General features: G+C 48.3%; 1 protein-coding gene across 4 annotated transcripts in view; it reads left to right on the top strand.

Moving 5' to 3' along the window:
- Window positions 1–15162, top strand: part of LOC139760062 (WSCD family member AAEL009094-like) — a 234698-nt gene that overhangs the window by 189870 nt on the left and 29666 nt on the right. For all 4 annotated transcript variants that reach the window (XM_071682868.1, XM_071682859.1, XM_071682840.1 and 1 more), the window contains one exon: window positions 5542–5733. In XM_071682868.1, coding sequence (XP_071538969.1) covers window positions 5590–5733 — 144 coding nt within the window. In that variant the 5' untranslated portion in view covers window positions 5542–5589. The remainder of the gene's footprint in view (window positions 1–5541; window positions 5734–15162) is intronic.

The raw sequence follows: 15162 nt of genomic DNA, 5'->3' as shown, positions 1-15162 counted from the left end.
TTCTCGCGTCTGACGTCATAAACCACAGTTTCATATCATCTTGTAAACATAACCAAAGGTTATCAACTGTATGTGACAGTCACTCATCAGACGGATCAAATTTTCTCTCCTAAAAGGGTTCACTCTCAAGGTCTTTCACTACAGGGGATGGACGAGGGAAAACTCTCGTGGAATGCCAGGGTATGAGACGGGTATAACGCGGGAGGGAACCATTACCTTCCTACCTCATCTTGCTACATTGCGAGATCGAACTTTTTCTCATTTTCTTTCTTTCCCTCTGTAGTGTATGTCTGTGTGTGGGCAGATGCGGTGCTTGTGTTTCAAGACTGAATGGATTCACACTAGTTCAGAAAATGGAATATTTATGTAAGAAAACTGAACGGCATTTTCTTTAGGACAAATTTTAGAAAGGTCGGAAAGGCGGTCATGGACATTTATCATGGAGCGTTTCATAATGTTAAGTCTGCGGTCATGTCTGAGACTCTGTCCGTCATAGGGAGGTGGTCCTCAGAGTCCTCCATCCCGACGGCTCGCAGTCATAACCTTAACTCCCTCCTCCTCCTACTACTACAGAATTTACAAAACCAATAAGACATTAACCAGCATATCTCGTTGTAACCAGAAACTACTTAAATATTCTTACGCTTATGAGCCATCATCAGTATGAACTGACTTGGTCCATCTTCTGTAATCACTTTGAGATGAAGGTTTAGGTAAAATGGTTGTGTATCGCAGCGTCAGAGATAACGAGATAATAAAGTGTCGTATTTATGTGGAAGTCGATGTGAGGCGAGGTGTGGCGGGCCAGCCGCCATCCCACCCGCCATCGTACGTTATGATCAGCTGGCAGCCGACGCCGCCGCCGCTCTTGTTGCCATGACGCTCTCATTTTCAGACATATACTGTATTAGTTATTTTGTATAATTATGTAATACAAATCATTTAAAAATGTTTCCTGTATTATATCGCGATGAGACTACTTCGAGTGTTTTCTCATATTTTGTTTTCGTTCATTATTGTAGCCAATTATTTGGTTCGGTTATCTTTGGCACAAAGCCAGCTAATACATGAGAGAGAATAGATCGTTAGGAGGACTGTAAGCCAACTTACCGTGAGGCACGCCATAAAGGTACGTTCATAACCGTACATAAAGAAAACTGCTGGCATTATCGTGCGTTTATAGTATCATTATCGTACATTGGCCATCCTTTAATGTGTTGGTGCTCCTGTTGGCAGATGTACGACACTGGCTATATTGTCTTTCCACTTTTTTTTTTCTTTTTCTGCTTATGATAATCTTTATTCCCATAGACTTAACCTTTCTTCTGTACTTCTCTCCTGATATTTTTTTAAGTCAGCTTACCGTTGGCGTCAAGGAGAATGAATATATAATTCCTTCGATATCTTTCTTCCGTTGCCTTTTTCCCATTTCTCCCATTTGTTTTTTTTTAGTCTCGTTTATGGTCCTCATCATTATAATCATTGTTATAATTATTATCAATATTATTTTTGTTTAAAAGTAAATGAGACAGTATGGGAAAATGAATACCCAAATCATGGATCTCTCTCTCTCTCTCTCTCTCTCTCTCTCTCTCTCTCTCTCTCTCTCTCTCTCTCTCTCTCTCTCTCTTTATGTATGATGAAATCGCAATTCAGTAGTTCAGATAATTCTGTGTAACGTCATTTTTCCATACATGCAGTACAACATGTTTCACGGAGACAATCCGTCTCGTCAGTTGCAAACAATTCATCAAGTATTTAAATCTCAACATCACAAAAATTTCGTCTCTCTGTTGTCGTGAATGGCAGACGGAATTTTTTTTTTGATGTTGGGATTTAAAATCTTTATGAATTGTTTACCCCTGATGAAACGCATTGTCTTCTTGAAACATGTGATGCATGTATATAAAAATTACATCTCTTCGATTTATATCAACTGACTTATATTTCTCTCTTGTGTCTCCCCTGATGATGTGATTATTACACGAAAGTGCACTTGGGAACTTATCGTGTTTCATTTTCCCCGTGGACTCATAGAAATATCTTGATCACGCGCAAAATTGTGATTCTTTTCAATAAGAGCAAGGTTATTAGGTACAGTAGGGTTGAGGGTCAAGTCAATTGGGAGGTGAGTTTGAATGGAGAAAAACTGGAGGAAGTGAAGTGTTTTAGATATCTGGGAGTGGATCTGGCAGCGGATGGAACCATGGAAGCGGAAGTGGATCATAGGGTGGGGGAGGGGGCGAAAATTCTGGGAGCCTTGAAGAATGTGTGGGAGTCGAGAACATTGTCTCGGAAAGCAAAAATGGGTATGTTTGAAGGAATAGTGGTTCCAACAATGTTGTATGGTTGCGAGGCGTGGGCTATGGATAGAGTTGTGCGCAGGAGGATGGATGTGCTGGAAATGAGATGTTTGAGGACAATGTGTGGTGTGAGGTGGTTTGATCGAGTAAGTAACGTAAGGGTAAGAGAGATGTGTGGAAATAAAAAGAGCGTGGTTGAGAGAGCAGAAGAGGGTGTTTTGAAATGGTTTGGGCACATGGAGAGAATGAGTGAGGAAAGATTGACCAAGAGGATATATGTGTCGGAGGTGGAGGGAACGAGGAGAAGAGGGAGACCAAATTGGAGGTGGAAGGATGGAGTGAAAAAGATTTTGTGTGATCGGGGCCTGAACATGCAGGAGGGTGAAAGGAGGGCAAGGAATAGAGTGAATTGGAGCGATGTGGTATACCGGGGTTGACGTGCTGTCAGTGGATTGAATCAGGGCATGTGAAGCGTCTGGGGTAAACCATGGAAAGCTGTGTAGGTATGTATATTTGCGTGTGTGGACGTATGTATATACATGTGTATGGGGGTGGGTTGGGCCATTTCTTTCGTCTGTTTCCTTGCGCTACCTCACAAACGCGGGAGACAGCGACAAAGCAAAAAAAAAAAAAAAATATATATATATATATATATATATATATATGGGAGAAAGAATACTTCCCACGTATTCCCCGCGTGTCGTAGACGGCGATTAAAGGGGGCGGGGGGGGGATGGGGGGATGGAAACCATCCCCTTCTTGTATTTCAATTTTTTAAAGGAGTCGAGAGGGGAGCTCTCATCCCCCTCGAAGGCTCAGGCTGGAGTGTTTGAATGTGTGTGATATAACCAAGATGAGAAGAAAGGAGAGATAGGTATTATGTTTGAGGAAAGAAACCTGGATGTTTTGGCTCTGAGTGAAATGAAGCTCCAGGGTAAAGGGAAAGAATGGTTTGGAAAAGTCTTGGGAGTAAAGTCAGAGGTTGGTGAGAGGACAAGAGCTAAGGAAGGGGTAGCACTAATCCTGAAGCAGGAGTTGTGGGAGTATGTGACAGAGTGTAAGACTGTAAATTCTAGATTGATGATCCACACACACACACACACACACACACACACACACACAAAAGCTCCCTATCACCCAGCATGTTCTAGCCTTTTACATATAGTTACTCCATCCTAAGCCAGGTGCACAATTATCGACAAGCTGTGTGTACAGTTGTGGATCGAATCCTACATGCTGTGTGGACCGGAGTGGGTCAGGAACCTACATGTTGTGTACGTTGCTGGGTCACGGACGTACTGTAGTGGGTCAGAACCTCCATTCTGTGATCTATGTTAACAGTTTATCAGAAAAACAGATTTAAGTTTCTCATTATGATAATTCATCATAGACAACCAAACTTTTTCGTAAAGAATCCAGAATTTACATCGAGTTTCTGAAGAGAGCGTTTGGTCGCTTGGGTTGGCGGTCGCTAGGAGGCGTTTGGTCGTCAGCAATGCGCAAAGACCTTGAGTTGCTTGGGGGAAATAATCCTGATGATGAACATGATATATCGCTGAAGAGCTCTTTGATGTATTGGACTGGAATCGTACACTCTTCATATACTGTGTCCGCAAAAACACATTGTCCGCCCCCTTATACTTTCAAAGGCGCTACGCGGCTAAGGTTTATTGTGGAGAAATCATCGTACATCTGGTCGCTGAGACTAATGTTTCTAATGTCGTGAGAACCAGCAACCCGCCTCACTGTGCAACCCGCCTCACTGTGCCTCAGGCTATATTGGGGAAAGGGAGTTCTTTCTTTACTCTTCCTGGCGGCCACATCATTTTTGGAATTTCGCTTCAGGGTGCTGTATGTCTTCCTTCTGTGTTTCAGTATGATTGCCTCATACCTTCCTAAGGAGGAGAAAGCCCAATGCTTGCATGGAAATAAAAAATGTGGTCCACGTGAGATTTGAAATCACATTGGACCCTCAAACCGCACGACCAGGCGGCTGCTTCCTGCATCACCTCATCATCCAGGAGATCAAGACCCTCCGGACCTAAAACGTGGACCAAGGATACTTCAGGAACCTTGCCACCTCCACACCCAGACGTCTGCAGATGGTAATCATGGCCAAAGATGGCGATGACGGAGTACGAAAGTGTAAGTGTGATATTGCCTTTGAAAATGTATATGGCGGAGCCGGACTGTGTACATATATACTTATATGTAAGTTGTTTTCTCGTATAGGATTGGGACTGTGTTATGATAGTATGTAGTCGGTGATTTCTATCGACAGGACGATATACAGAAGCTGAATATGGAACATCGATGTTAGTTTTTGTTGTGACGTAACCCACAAAGTAGGTCACCGTCAGTATGTGAGGTAATGACGTCAAGATACAGCAGGAAGCAGGAAGGTCCTCCACATGTCCAAACAATAACATGAATATTAGAAATATTCACTTGGGGTCCCAGGTCGAGCTGAGGAGGCAGAGGCGCACTTCCAGGGGCAAATTACGGGATTCCCACCTTTATCGCCGCCTTGACACGTCAGTACAGTCTCTGGCCAGTGACGACGAGCCAGAGATCCTTCTCTGACGTTACAGCTATGGCGTCACGGTTATGACGTCATTGCCTCCTTCTGATTGGTTGGGCAGGACTCGGGCGTGCTTCGGTTGGTGACTTCGGAGCCGCAGGGTCTGTGACGTCTCCATTATGTGAGCGGGTGTGTGAGGGGAACAGGAGCTGGTGGCGTGATGGAGGCTCGCGTCTCACCAAGGCCAGAGATGGATGAGGGGAAATATGAGCAAGAGAAAGATGAGTGAGTGTATGAGGTATGTGGTGCGTGTGAGGAAGACGCACTCACATTAACCCAGCTGTTGAGGTTTATTGAGATATACACAATGATCCTGTTAGGATGAGTGGCAGGTTTTGTGTTGTGGTGTTAATGAGTGGCAGGCTGTGTGTTGTGGTGAGTGGCAGGCTGTGTGTTGTGGTGAGTGGCAGGCTGTGTGTTGTGATGAGTGGCAGGCTGTGTGTTGTGGTGAGTGGCAGGCTGTGTGTTGTGATGAGTGGCGGGTTGTGTGTTGACCGGTGGGTGGTCGGTATATGTTGCCTGATGGGTTGTGTTGACTTACGTTACTTTTGTTGAGGATTACGCTCGTATATATCGCTAGTGTTGACTTGCATATTTTCCTTCACCATAATGATCTCTATATGTCCTCACGTATTGACGAGAGTCATTTTCTTGCAGAGACCCAGATGATGATCGGATAGGGCGTGGTGTGGGCGGCGGAGGAGGATGAGGCGGTGGTGGAGGTGGCTGGTGTGGGCGGGGGGGTGGGTGGCCCTCACCTACACCTTCTTCTTGGCTTTCGTTACCATCGTGTCGCTCACCGACCCCGCCCTAGTCCGCACCTACCAGCCTCAACCAGACACCCTGGCGGTGAGTACCCTACCAGTGTAGCCAGACACCTTGGCTGTGTGTACCCTACCAGTGTAGCCAGACACCTTGGCTGTGAGTACCCTACCAGTGTAGCCAGACACCCTGGCGGTGAGTACCCTACCAGTGTAGCCAGACACCTTGGCTGTGAGTACCCTACCAGTGTAGCCAGACACCCTGGCGGTGAGTACCCTACCAGTGTAGCCAGACACCCTGGCGGTGAGTACCCTACCACTGTAGCCAGACACCCTGACTGTGAGTACCCGAGGTCGGTGTCTGTTGCTGGTGCGTCTGTAAAGGTCTCTGTGGTCAGAGTAGTGTCTGGACAGAGAGACAGACATACAGAGAGTGTGTGGTTCTCGTGTGGTAAACATGACGGTAGCGGGGAAGGAGAGGCGCTGTGTGTGTGGAGGAGGGAGGTTGAGGGAAGTGTTGGGTCAGGGTGTCGGGTCACCACCGGTGCACCACAGTGAGGAGTGTCTCGCCTGAGTGTGTGTTGAGCAGGTCATGGCCTTCCTTGTGGCCCACTGTCTCATGTTCCCTTCCCCCTGCTTGGGGGGACCCCTCACCCCAGACATCATTATCATATGTCCATCTTGTGGCATTATGACCTCTTGAACACGACGCTAAGACCCACTTGGTGAGGATCAGGTCAGAGGTCAGGCCATGATACTTAGGGACGTATCGATGGGCTCAAGGATCGTACCGTCGTGCTCAAGGGTCGTACCGTTGTGCTCAAGGGTCGTACCGTTGTGCTCAAGGGTCGTACCGTCGTGCTCAAGGGTCGTACCGTCGTGCTCATATATATATATATATATATATATATATATATATATATATATATATATATATATATATATATATAAACCCAAGGCTTAACCTCATCGACACATGTTCATCTGGAACTATATCAGGAATCCTCCCATTAATTAGGTACACCGCAGACCGCCTTGATCAAGGCTTCGCTCAAACCGCCTAGCTGCCCTGCAACCTTCAGTGGTGGACTGCGGCCAACGACGTCACCATCAGTCACACCAAGACTGTGGTGGTGCGCACCGGTGTGGGCGCAGACAACGTCCTCTCCCCTGACAACACACTCGGCCCTGACGTCCTTCTGGTAGTCAGAGATCTCAAGCTTCATGGTGTCGCTGTAGACGATGGTATAACTGGAAGGGTCATGTCAGCACAACCATCAAGTCTTCCTCGTACCGTCTTTACTTTCTCCGGCGACTCAGATCACTAGGCGTCCCACCCAGTGACCTCAGGAATGTCCGTATCATCTCACCCTCTCCTCCCAGCCTTCTCCTCCTCCTCCTCGCTAAGAGCTACACAGATGGACCAGTGAGAAAGAGTGCAGAAGAGAGCTTGCAGCGTCATCCTGCGCCCATCTAACATCATCTACCAAGAATCCCTCATCTTGAACATGTCCACCGTCTGCGACCAACTCTGGCAGCTCACACGGTAGTTTGGCAATAAAACGCTGATACACACCCGTCACCGAGACCTCCTCTTCCCCCAGCGCCCCAGCTCCACGAACCGCCATTCTTCACCACAGCCGACTCGTAGCCATCAAGCTGAGACAGACTGATATAAAGATAGTCCCATACCTACCACTGTGAACGTAATGAACAATTCATGAACAAGTCCGTAACTAGACAAGTAAACAGCTGAGTGTTCTTTTAGTTATGTTATGTGTTATGTCATCTACTACGTTACTGTAAATACTTATCACCTGATGCTCAACTGTTTATCGCCAAGTGCATCATGTATAAACCATAGGATTGACGACGTAAAACTTGCTGCACATCTGCCACCTTGACTATATAGAGGCAGGTCGTTCATGTGCTTGTCCCGAGTGTGGAAACATGCAGCCCCTGGACGGTGGGTGTCACCTGCTCTGGTCTGCCAGTCTTTCCAGCATCACTCCGGGAGGCTCACACCACCGGTGACTCGCGTTACATAGAAGGTGGAGACGCGAGGCAAGCGGGAACTCTCCCTCTCTCTCACACGGAACGAGACACTTAAGTCTCCTCTGCCACCAGTTGTCTCCTAAACTGGGCCATCCATCTCCCACTAGGAGAGAGAATGTCTCCTCCCACTGTGGTCTTGATCTCCTCCCACTGTGGTCTTTATCTGCATCTTACTATATGAGGAAGAGGATTATCTTATATTCATAAACAAATTGAACATTGGGAGAGTTTTGGTCAGGTCTGGGGAGGTTGAGGCTGGTGTTTGGGGAGGGAAGGTCGTGTGGAAACTGAGAAGAGAAAATTGTAGGTTAAAGAGCTAGTGAGGCAGAGACGGCAGTGTCACGTCCCGGCCACTCACCGGCAACTGGTACTTAGGTGTATACAAATGTAGGTTATATATATATATATATATATATATATATATATATATATATATATATATATATATGTGTGTGTGTGTGTGTGTGTGTGTGTGTGTGTATAATGTGATATGCACTGCGCATGGCCTCGTCAGGTCAGGGTCAGGCGGGAAGGTCGAGTAAGAAATATGATGACCACATGCAAGGGTCCTGTGATCCAAGGCAGGTGTCAGCTGACCACAGGCAAGGGTCGGGTGATCAAAGGCAAGTTTCACGTCATGGATGAACTCAGACCTGTACGTGTTGACATTGGATGATGAAAGGATGTACTTGATCCATACCTAGACTGGTGTTGAGACTACTAGTGAAGCTGGTGTTTGATTATGCTAGATTCTATGACATTTCTGTGTACAGCTGAATGACAAGGTACAATTTTCCAAGCATTGTTCCAGACAGTAAGGTGGCCGAAGTCTCGCGTATGCAGCAATAGAGCACTGGAATCTTGCCCACCACGAACTGTAGTATTTCCTCCCTTTACGTACATTGCTTCTTGGAATTTAGTGTTGTCTCTTAGGAAGGCCAGTTCCCCTCCCACTCATTCCCGTCCGCCCTTACAGTTGTGTGTCCCTCTGGACAGATGAGTCTAGAGTTCATCTCTTAAGTAAATTTGGTCTCCACTCCTACCATAGCAGGATGGTCCTCCCTGACTCGCTCCACACACACTCGCACCTCACTGTTCACTGCCGCACATTGTACCACGCGCTCCTGGTGTCCCTGTGTTCGGGTTAGGAGAGTTCCTCTGCTCTTCAGCTTCATCACATTGGGAAGGTTCCTCTACCTGCTTAGCTCCGTCTAATTACCCTTATATTTTGCCTCCTGACGATGCTTTTACTGTATCTCTTCCTAAGTTCAGTCATTTCTGTGCAACACTCAACTGTATTCCTTCTTCCTGACAGGCTTCTAAGCCAGTTTAGTACTTTCTGGCTACACATCTCCACGGTAGAAGTCTGCCTCAGGTCCACCCAGCACCTCTGTCTATCCAGTCTCCTGTTTCATCTCTGCACTTACATAAGAGAACTCTCTCCTAACATATGCCATATTTGACTTCCTCCCCTTCATTTTTCATTCTCTCTCTCTTTCTCTCTGATTGGTTAGAAGGGGGAAAACGAAGGGTTTAGACAAGGGAACGAAGGTGCAGTCAAGTGATAGAGGACAATGTTCAGATGTATGGCTTGCGTTGTGCTGATATGTGTGGAGGGTTTGCTGGATGCGTATTTTTGATGCCTTGTCTCCCCCCCCCCCCGGGGGGGGGGGCAGACTAGGGATGTGCGTCGTGAGGTTGTTGCCTGTTGCTTTACGACGAAAACTGGCTTGACTAAGACGTTTTCATTATGAACATCTGTGGAGAACCAGAGCTTCTCTCATGGCCTCAAGGCTCAGTGAGGACCACGTATGTTCCATATTAGTATTGTTCTCCAGGTCTTGGTATGTTTACAGTTTGTCTGCGTCGTCCTCTGGTTTCGTCTTCATCGTTGTTGTTGTTGTTCTTCGGTATTTTCGATGTTTGGTTATTCTTCATTTGTGACGAATCTTGGAGACTTAATTCTGTAGCTCCAACAGGTGTGATCTGGAGGCGAGCTGTGTGTGGCTGCTGGGGAGTAGGTCAGGGTGGGGAGGATCATAGCACACCAGGTGTGTGGCTGCTGGGGAGTAGGTCAGGGTGGGGAGGATCATAGCACACCAGGTGTGTGGCTGCTGGGGAGTAGGTCAGGGTGGGGAGGATCATAGCACACCAGGTGTGTGGCTGCTGGGGAGTAGGTCAGGGTGGGGAGGATCATAGCACACCAGGTGTGTGGCTGCTGGGGAGTAGGTCAGGGTGGGGAGGATCATAGCACACCAGGTGTGTGGCTGCTGGGGAGTAGGTCAGGGTGGGGAGGATCATAGCACACCAGGTGTGTGGCTGCTGGGGAGCAGGTCAGGGTGGGGAGGATCATAGCACACCAGGTGTGTGGCTGCTGGGGAGCAGGTCAGGGTGGGGAGGATCATAGCACACCAGGTGTGTGGCTGCTGGGGAGCAGGTCAGGGTGGGGAGGATCATAGCACACCAGGTGTGTGGCTGCTGGGGAGTAGGTCAGGGTGGGGAGGATCATAGCACACCAGGTGTGTGGCTGCTGGGGAGCAGGTCAGGGTGGGGAGGATCATAGCACACCAGGTGTGTGGCTGCTGGGGAGCAGGTCAGGGTGGGGAGGATCATAGCACACCAGGTGTGTGGCTGCTGGGGAGCAGGTCAGGGTGGGGAGGATCATAGCACACCAGGTGTGTGGCTGCTGGGGAGCAGGTCAGGGTGGGGAGGATCATAGCACACCAGGTGTGTGGCTGCTGGGGAGCAGGTCAGGGTGGGGAGGATCATAGTACACCAGGTGTGTGGCTGCTGGGGAGCAGGTCAGGGTGGGGAGGATCATAGCATACCAGGTGTGTGGCTGCTGGGGAGCAGGTCAGGGTGGGGAGGATCATAGCATACCAGGTGTGTGGCTGCTGGGGAGTAGGTCAGGGTGGGGAGGATCATAGCATACCAGGTGTGTGGCTGCTGGGGAGTAGGTCAGGGTGGGGAGGATCATAGCACACCAGGTGTGTGGCTGCTGGGGAGCAGGTCAGGGTGGGGAGGATCATAGCACACCAGGTGTGTGGCTGCTGGGGAGCAGGTCAGGGTGGGGAGGATCATAGCATACCAGGTGTGTGGCTGCTGTGTCTCCGGAGCCCAGGATCTGTACAGGTTTAGGCTAGTCAGGGCTGCTTTACCTAGTGGCTTCGCTCTGTATTGCCTCAGATAAAGTGTGGACCAGTTGTTTGCAATTTTCCCGCAGTCTCAACAAGTTACCTGATGAAGGAAATCACTTTTCCTCCGTCTTGGACGGTAAGCTTATTAGATAGGCTTCCGTCAGCCGCTCCACACACACCCTTACTGTCCTTTCTCCGTCTGAGGGAACCGCCTCCTGTATTACGTCGTCCAGTATCGTGTTCTGGCGACCTGAGTCAGCCATCAGATCTGTGTCCCGCTTCTCTAGTCTCAGATGTGTGGCTCTCCTCTCCTTTGTCCTAGTTCCTGCCCCTCGAGCACCAGGCAGACTGAGCAGTCCCCAGTTTCCTCTGATGTTCCCTGCATTCGTCCAGCCCCACACTGCAGCACTGTCGTCAGGGAAGGTGAGAGCGAGAGTATAAAAAAGCCTGAGGTTAGCTGCAGTGTGGACTGGAGGAAGGCAGGGAATACCAGGGAAAGCAGTGTATTTTTCAGGAACCAGTCCGCCTGTGATGATCGATGTTGGGAATATGGGACAGGAATTGATGACTTCTTGTACTTCCAGACACACTGCCTCACTGTGAGTCACCTCAGATGTTTCCATCATCCAGCCACGTCCTTCAATAAATTGTTCAGGTTATCTCCTGTCGGTTCTTTCTGACACATTTCATGATCCTTCGCAGTGTCTCAAGCTGCAGCACCTCCCCCAACTGATCTGCTCCATGGAATTGTCTTCCTCTGTGTAGTCTTAGCCATCAGATCCTTACGTACAAATCCCTCAGAGTCCATTTTTTTTGAATGTTGAAGGCTCCAGTCACGGACCAAAGTCCACATCAAGGTCGGGTATTGATTGAAGTATAGAGAGATCTATGAGGCGGTAAAAGCAGACAAGCGAAAGTATTTGCGAATTTTGGCGGAAGTGAAAGACCTGTCTTCTGAAATGTGCCAGGTCATGGTGGAAAAGACACGAGAAGGTAGAGAGTTCCAAAGCTTCGACGTGTAGGGAAAGAAGGAGGTATCAAAACGGCCCATCAGTTGCCGATGGCCACACAATAATCATGTGACGCAACAACTTGCTGAGTATTGCGTGGTCTAGCTATTGATGTGGGAACACAAGCAGCCGGCTCTTTGGAGCAAAAACCCAAGTAATACCTATAGAAGAGGGAAAAGTGAAGCAACGTTACGGCGTAGGGCAAAGGGGTGAAGTTTGGAAGTTAGCCTGGAACAGTTTATAAGTCGGGTCGCTTTCGACTCAACTCTATGAAGTAAGGATACAAAGGTAGAAGCACCCCAAATATTAGAGCAGTATCCTTACTAGGATGGATCAGTCCCTCGTATAAACGGAGCAACTATTCAGAATAGAAGTTTCGACATCTAAACAGGACACCCAGTTTCTTAGTGGCAGACTTAGCTATTCCCGTAATGTGGATATCCTCCATACAGTCCTCTGCAGATCCCTCAACAGTCTACTTATTTTCCATCTAAGTTGTTTTGGTGTGTTTAGGACGTAGAGACTGCCTGCCTGCCTGCCTGGGGGCGAAGCTGGAACTCTATCCTAGCCGCTACCTGTGCCAAGTTTATATCACCGGCTCTGTGCACGCTACGCTAATTGCTTGGCATAAATTTCTCGCAGGGTCTCTGTACACTCACCTTTAACCAGGGTGAACAAATGCCAATATCATGTGGCTCATAATTTCAAAGAAATCCCTTTGTTTATGTCGACTCGCAACTGAAGCGACAGCTGAGGTTCAGCGCGGTTACCAATTTCCATTAATCATACTCTGTTTACTGTTTTCCTTTGATCTTTTGACCGTACATCAGTATGCATGAAAAAATACCAACCTTATTTAAAATTGTAACCTTATTTGCTTTGCCGTTTGCTTAATGTATTGTGTTAGGTAATTTGGTTGGTGAATACTGCATCGGCAACTGTCTGGCATGGCGTCGGTCTGTCGCCTCTTCTTGTACATACTGCATTATTCATTTGTCTTATTCACGTAATAATGACATTCCAGAAACACTTGCGGTGTTCTTGTAGGTACTTCCGCATCCCCTCCACCATAACATAGATGATTATAACGTGTTGATTCTGCGCTGCGTCAGCCGCTTCCCTGTAGTAGATGGATTTCGTGGTGTGATTACATGTTCCTGCAGTAAGGCGAGTCAGGTCTTCACTCATGGCTCTGTGAATTATATGATAATAATGAAAGAAATAAAAGTAAAGGAGAAGTTTTAGACTAATGTTTATGTAAGTCAAGCAAAGAAATTCTGAAAGGAATAATTAAATATGATTTTTATATAAATATTTTTACCTTTTTGAATATCTTTTAAGTTAAATGATACTGTATAAATAGTTTCAAGTATGTACACATCTTTTCCATGTTATACTAGTGGTTCTATATATGTACTTTTCTTTTCATGCAGTATAAGTGGTTTGAAGTATGTGCTTATCTTTTCCATGCTTCATAAGTGGTTTGAAGTACACACTTATCTTTTCCATGCTACATAAGTGGTTTTAAGTATGTAGTTATCCTTTCCATGCTACATAAGTGGTTTTAAATATGGAGTTATCTTTTCCATGCTATTTAAGTAGTTTTAAGTATTTATTTTTTTCCTCGCTAAGATGCGCTTGATAACCATCAGGTTGGAGCGCTTGACTTATTCCAGAAAATCACCAGCTGACTCTGTCAAGGGTGCATGTCTCACCACCTCCCGCCTGTGACGTGTGGCTCTGGGAGATACTTTCCTCTAGAGATTATACGTAGACCACAACAACAATTGTTATAGATACGTAACTATGGTAATAGGATCCCCCAGCGTGGGTCTCACGGCTGGCCTGGGGCGTCAGCCTCTCCCCATGGGGAGGGGTAAAGGTGTTCTGAGTTTCCTGGCCTGTTGGCTGCCGGCCACCCAGCCTCTCACTGACGGCGCCTCAACCACCCGCATGTCCACTGACAGCACCCCAGCCTCTCCCGGTCCACTGACAACTCCCCAGCCTCTCCCCGGCCCACTGACAGTACCCCAGCCTCTCCCCGGCCCACTGACAACACCTCAGTCTCTTCCCGGCCCACTGACAGCGTCCCAGCCTCTCCCGGTCCACTGACAACACCCCAGCCTCTCCCCGGTCGACTGAAAGCAGTTCAGCCTCCCTCCCCCGGCTCGCAACACCATCGCTTTAAGACACTCCCCACGTGGGATGTTCTTGTCTGGTTGTAAACTTAGCAGTGCGGGGGAAGAGTAATACAGAGACAGGGTTGGGAAATTGTGGTACGAGAAGAGGAGGAGGAGGAGGAGGAAGATCAGGGGCAGGATTGTACTTCCCGAACTGTGTTGCTAGGGAGAGGAGTATTATAATACCAATACTGATCAGTTTCTTGCGGTTGGTGTGAGGGTTTGGCCGGCGATGGTTGGGTCTGAGGGTGTGAGGTACGGTCGCCGGCCTGGCACGGTGTGGGGAGGGTGTGTAGACTGTGTAGCTGCTCAGACTGGCGGGTGAGTGACGGAGCTCCGGGGTTCGAGACACGGCCTGTAACCAGTGCTCGGGAAGGGGAAGTCCAGAAATGATGGTGAGGCATTTGAAAATTAAATGGCATGAAATTTGTATCGAAAATTACTTTACTAAACAACATTTGGTTGTAAACACCTGTATGATTACATTTTATGTTGATTATAAAAGTGTAACTCCATCTCCAAGGCTCGATGTTAGACCAAGCTCTTGTGATCCGCTGGGTTGTTTGAGGCTGCAGCTCGCACGTTGGCCACAGCCCCGTCTGCCTGACAACAGTGAGGCCTGGAGCGGCGCGCGGGCCGCGGCTCACCCAGCAACAGACAACGAAGAGCCTCACGTCAAGTGGAAGAACTTGACGTGAATCACAACAGTAGATCCAACCCAGGGAGGAGGAGGAGGCTACTGACGGCGGAGAGGGAGCCACTGTTGGTGACGAGGGAGAGGGAGCCACTGTTGGTGACGGCGGAGAGAGAGCCATTGTTGGTGACGAGGGAGAGGGAGTCATTGTTGGTGACGGGGGAGAGGGAGTCATTGTTGGTGACGGGGGAGAGGGAGCCATTGTTGGTGACGAGGGAGAGGGAGTCATTGTTGGTGACGGGGGAGAGGGAGCCATTGTTGGTGACGTGGGAGAGGGAGCCATTGTTGGTGACGGCGGAGAGGGAGCCATTGTTGGTGACGGCGGAGAGGGCGCCACTGTTGGTGACGAGCGGAGAGGGAGCCACTGTTGGTGACGGGGGGGGGGGAGGGAGGAAGCCACTGTTGGTGACGGCGGAGAGGGAGCCACTGTTGGTGACGAGC

Source organism: Panulirus ornatus, chromosome 3 (assembly GCF_036320965.1).
Source record: "Panulirus ornatus isolate Po-2019 chromosome 3, ASM3632096v1, whole genome shotgun sequence".
NCBI lineage: Eukaryota > Metazoa > Arthropoda > Malacostraca > Decapoda > Palinuridae > Panulirus > Panulirus ornatus.
This window is presented reverse-complemented; position numbering and strand designations above follow the sequence as displayed.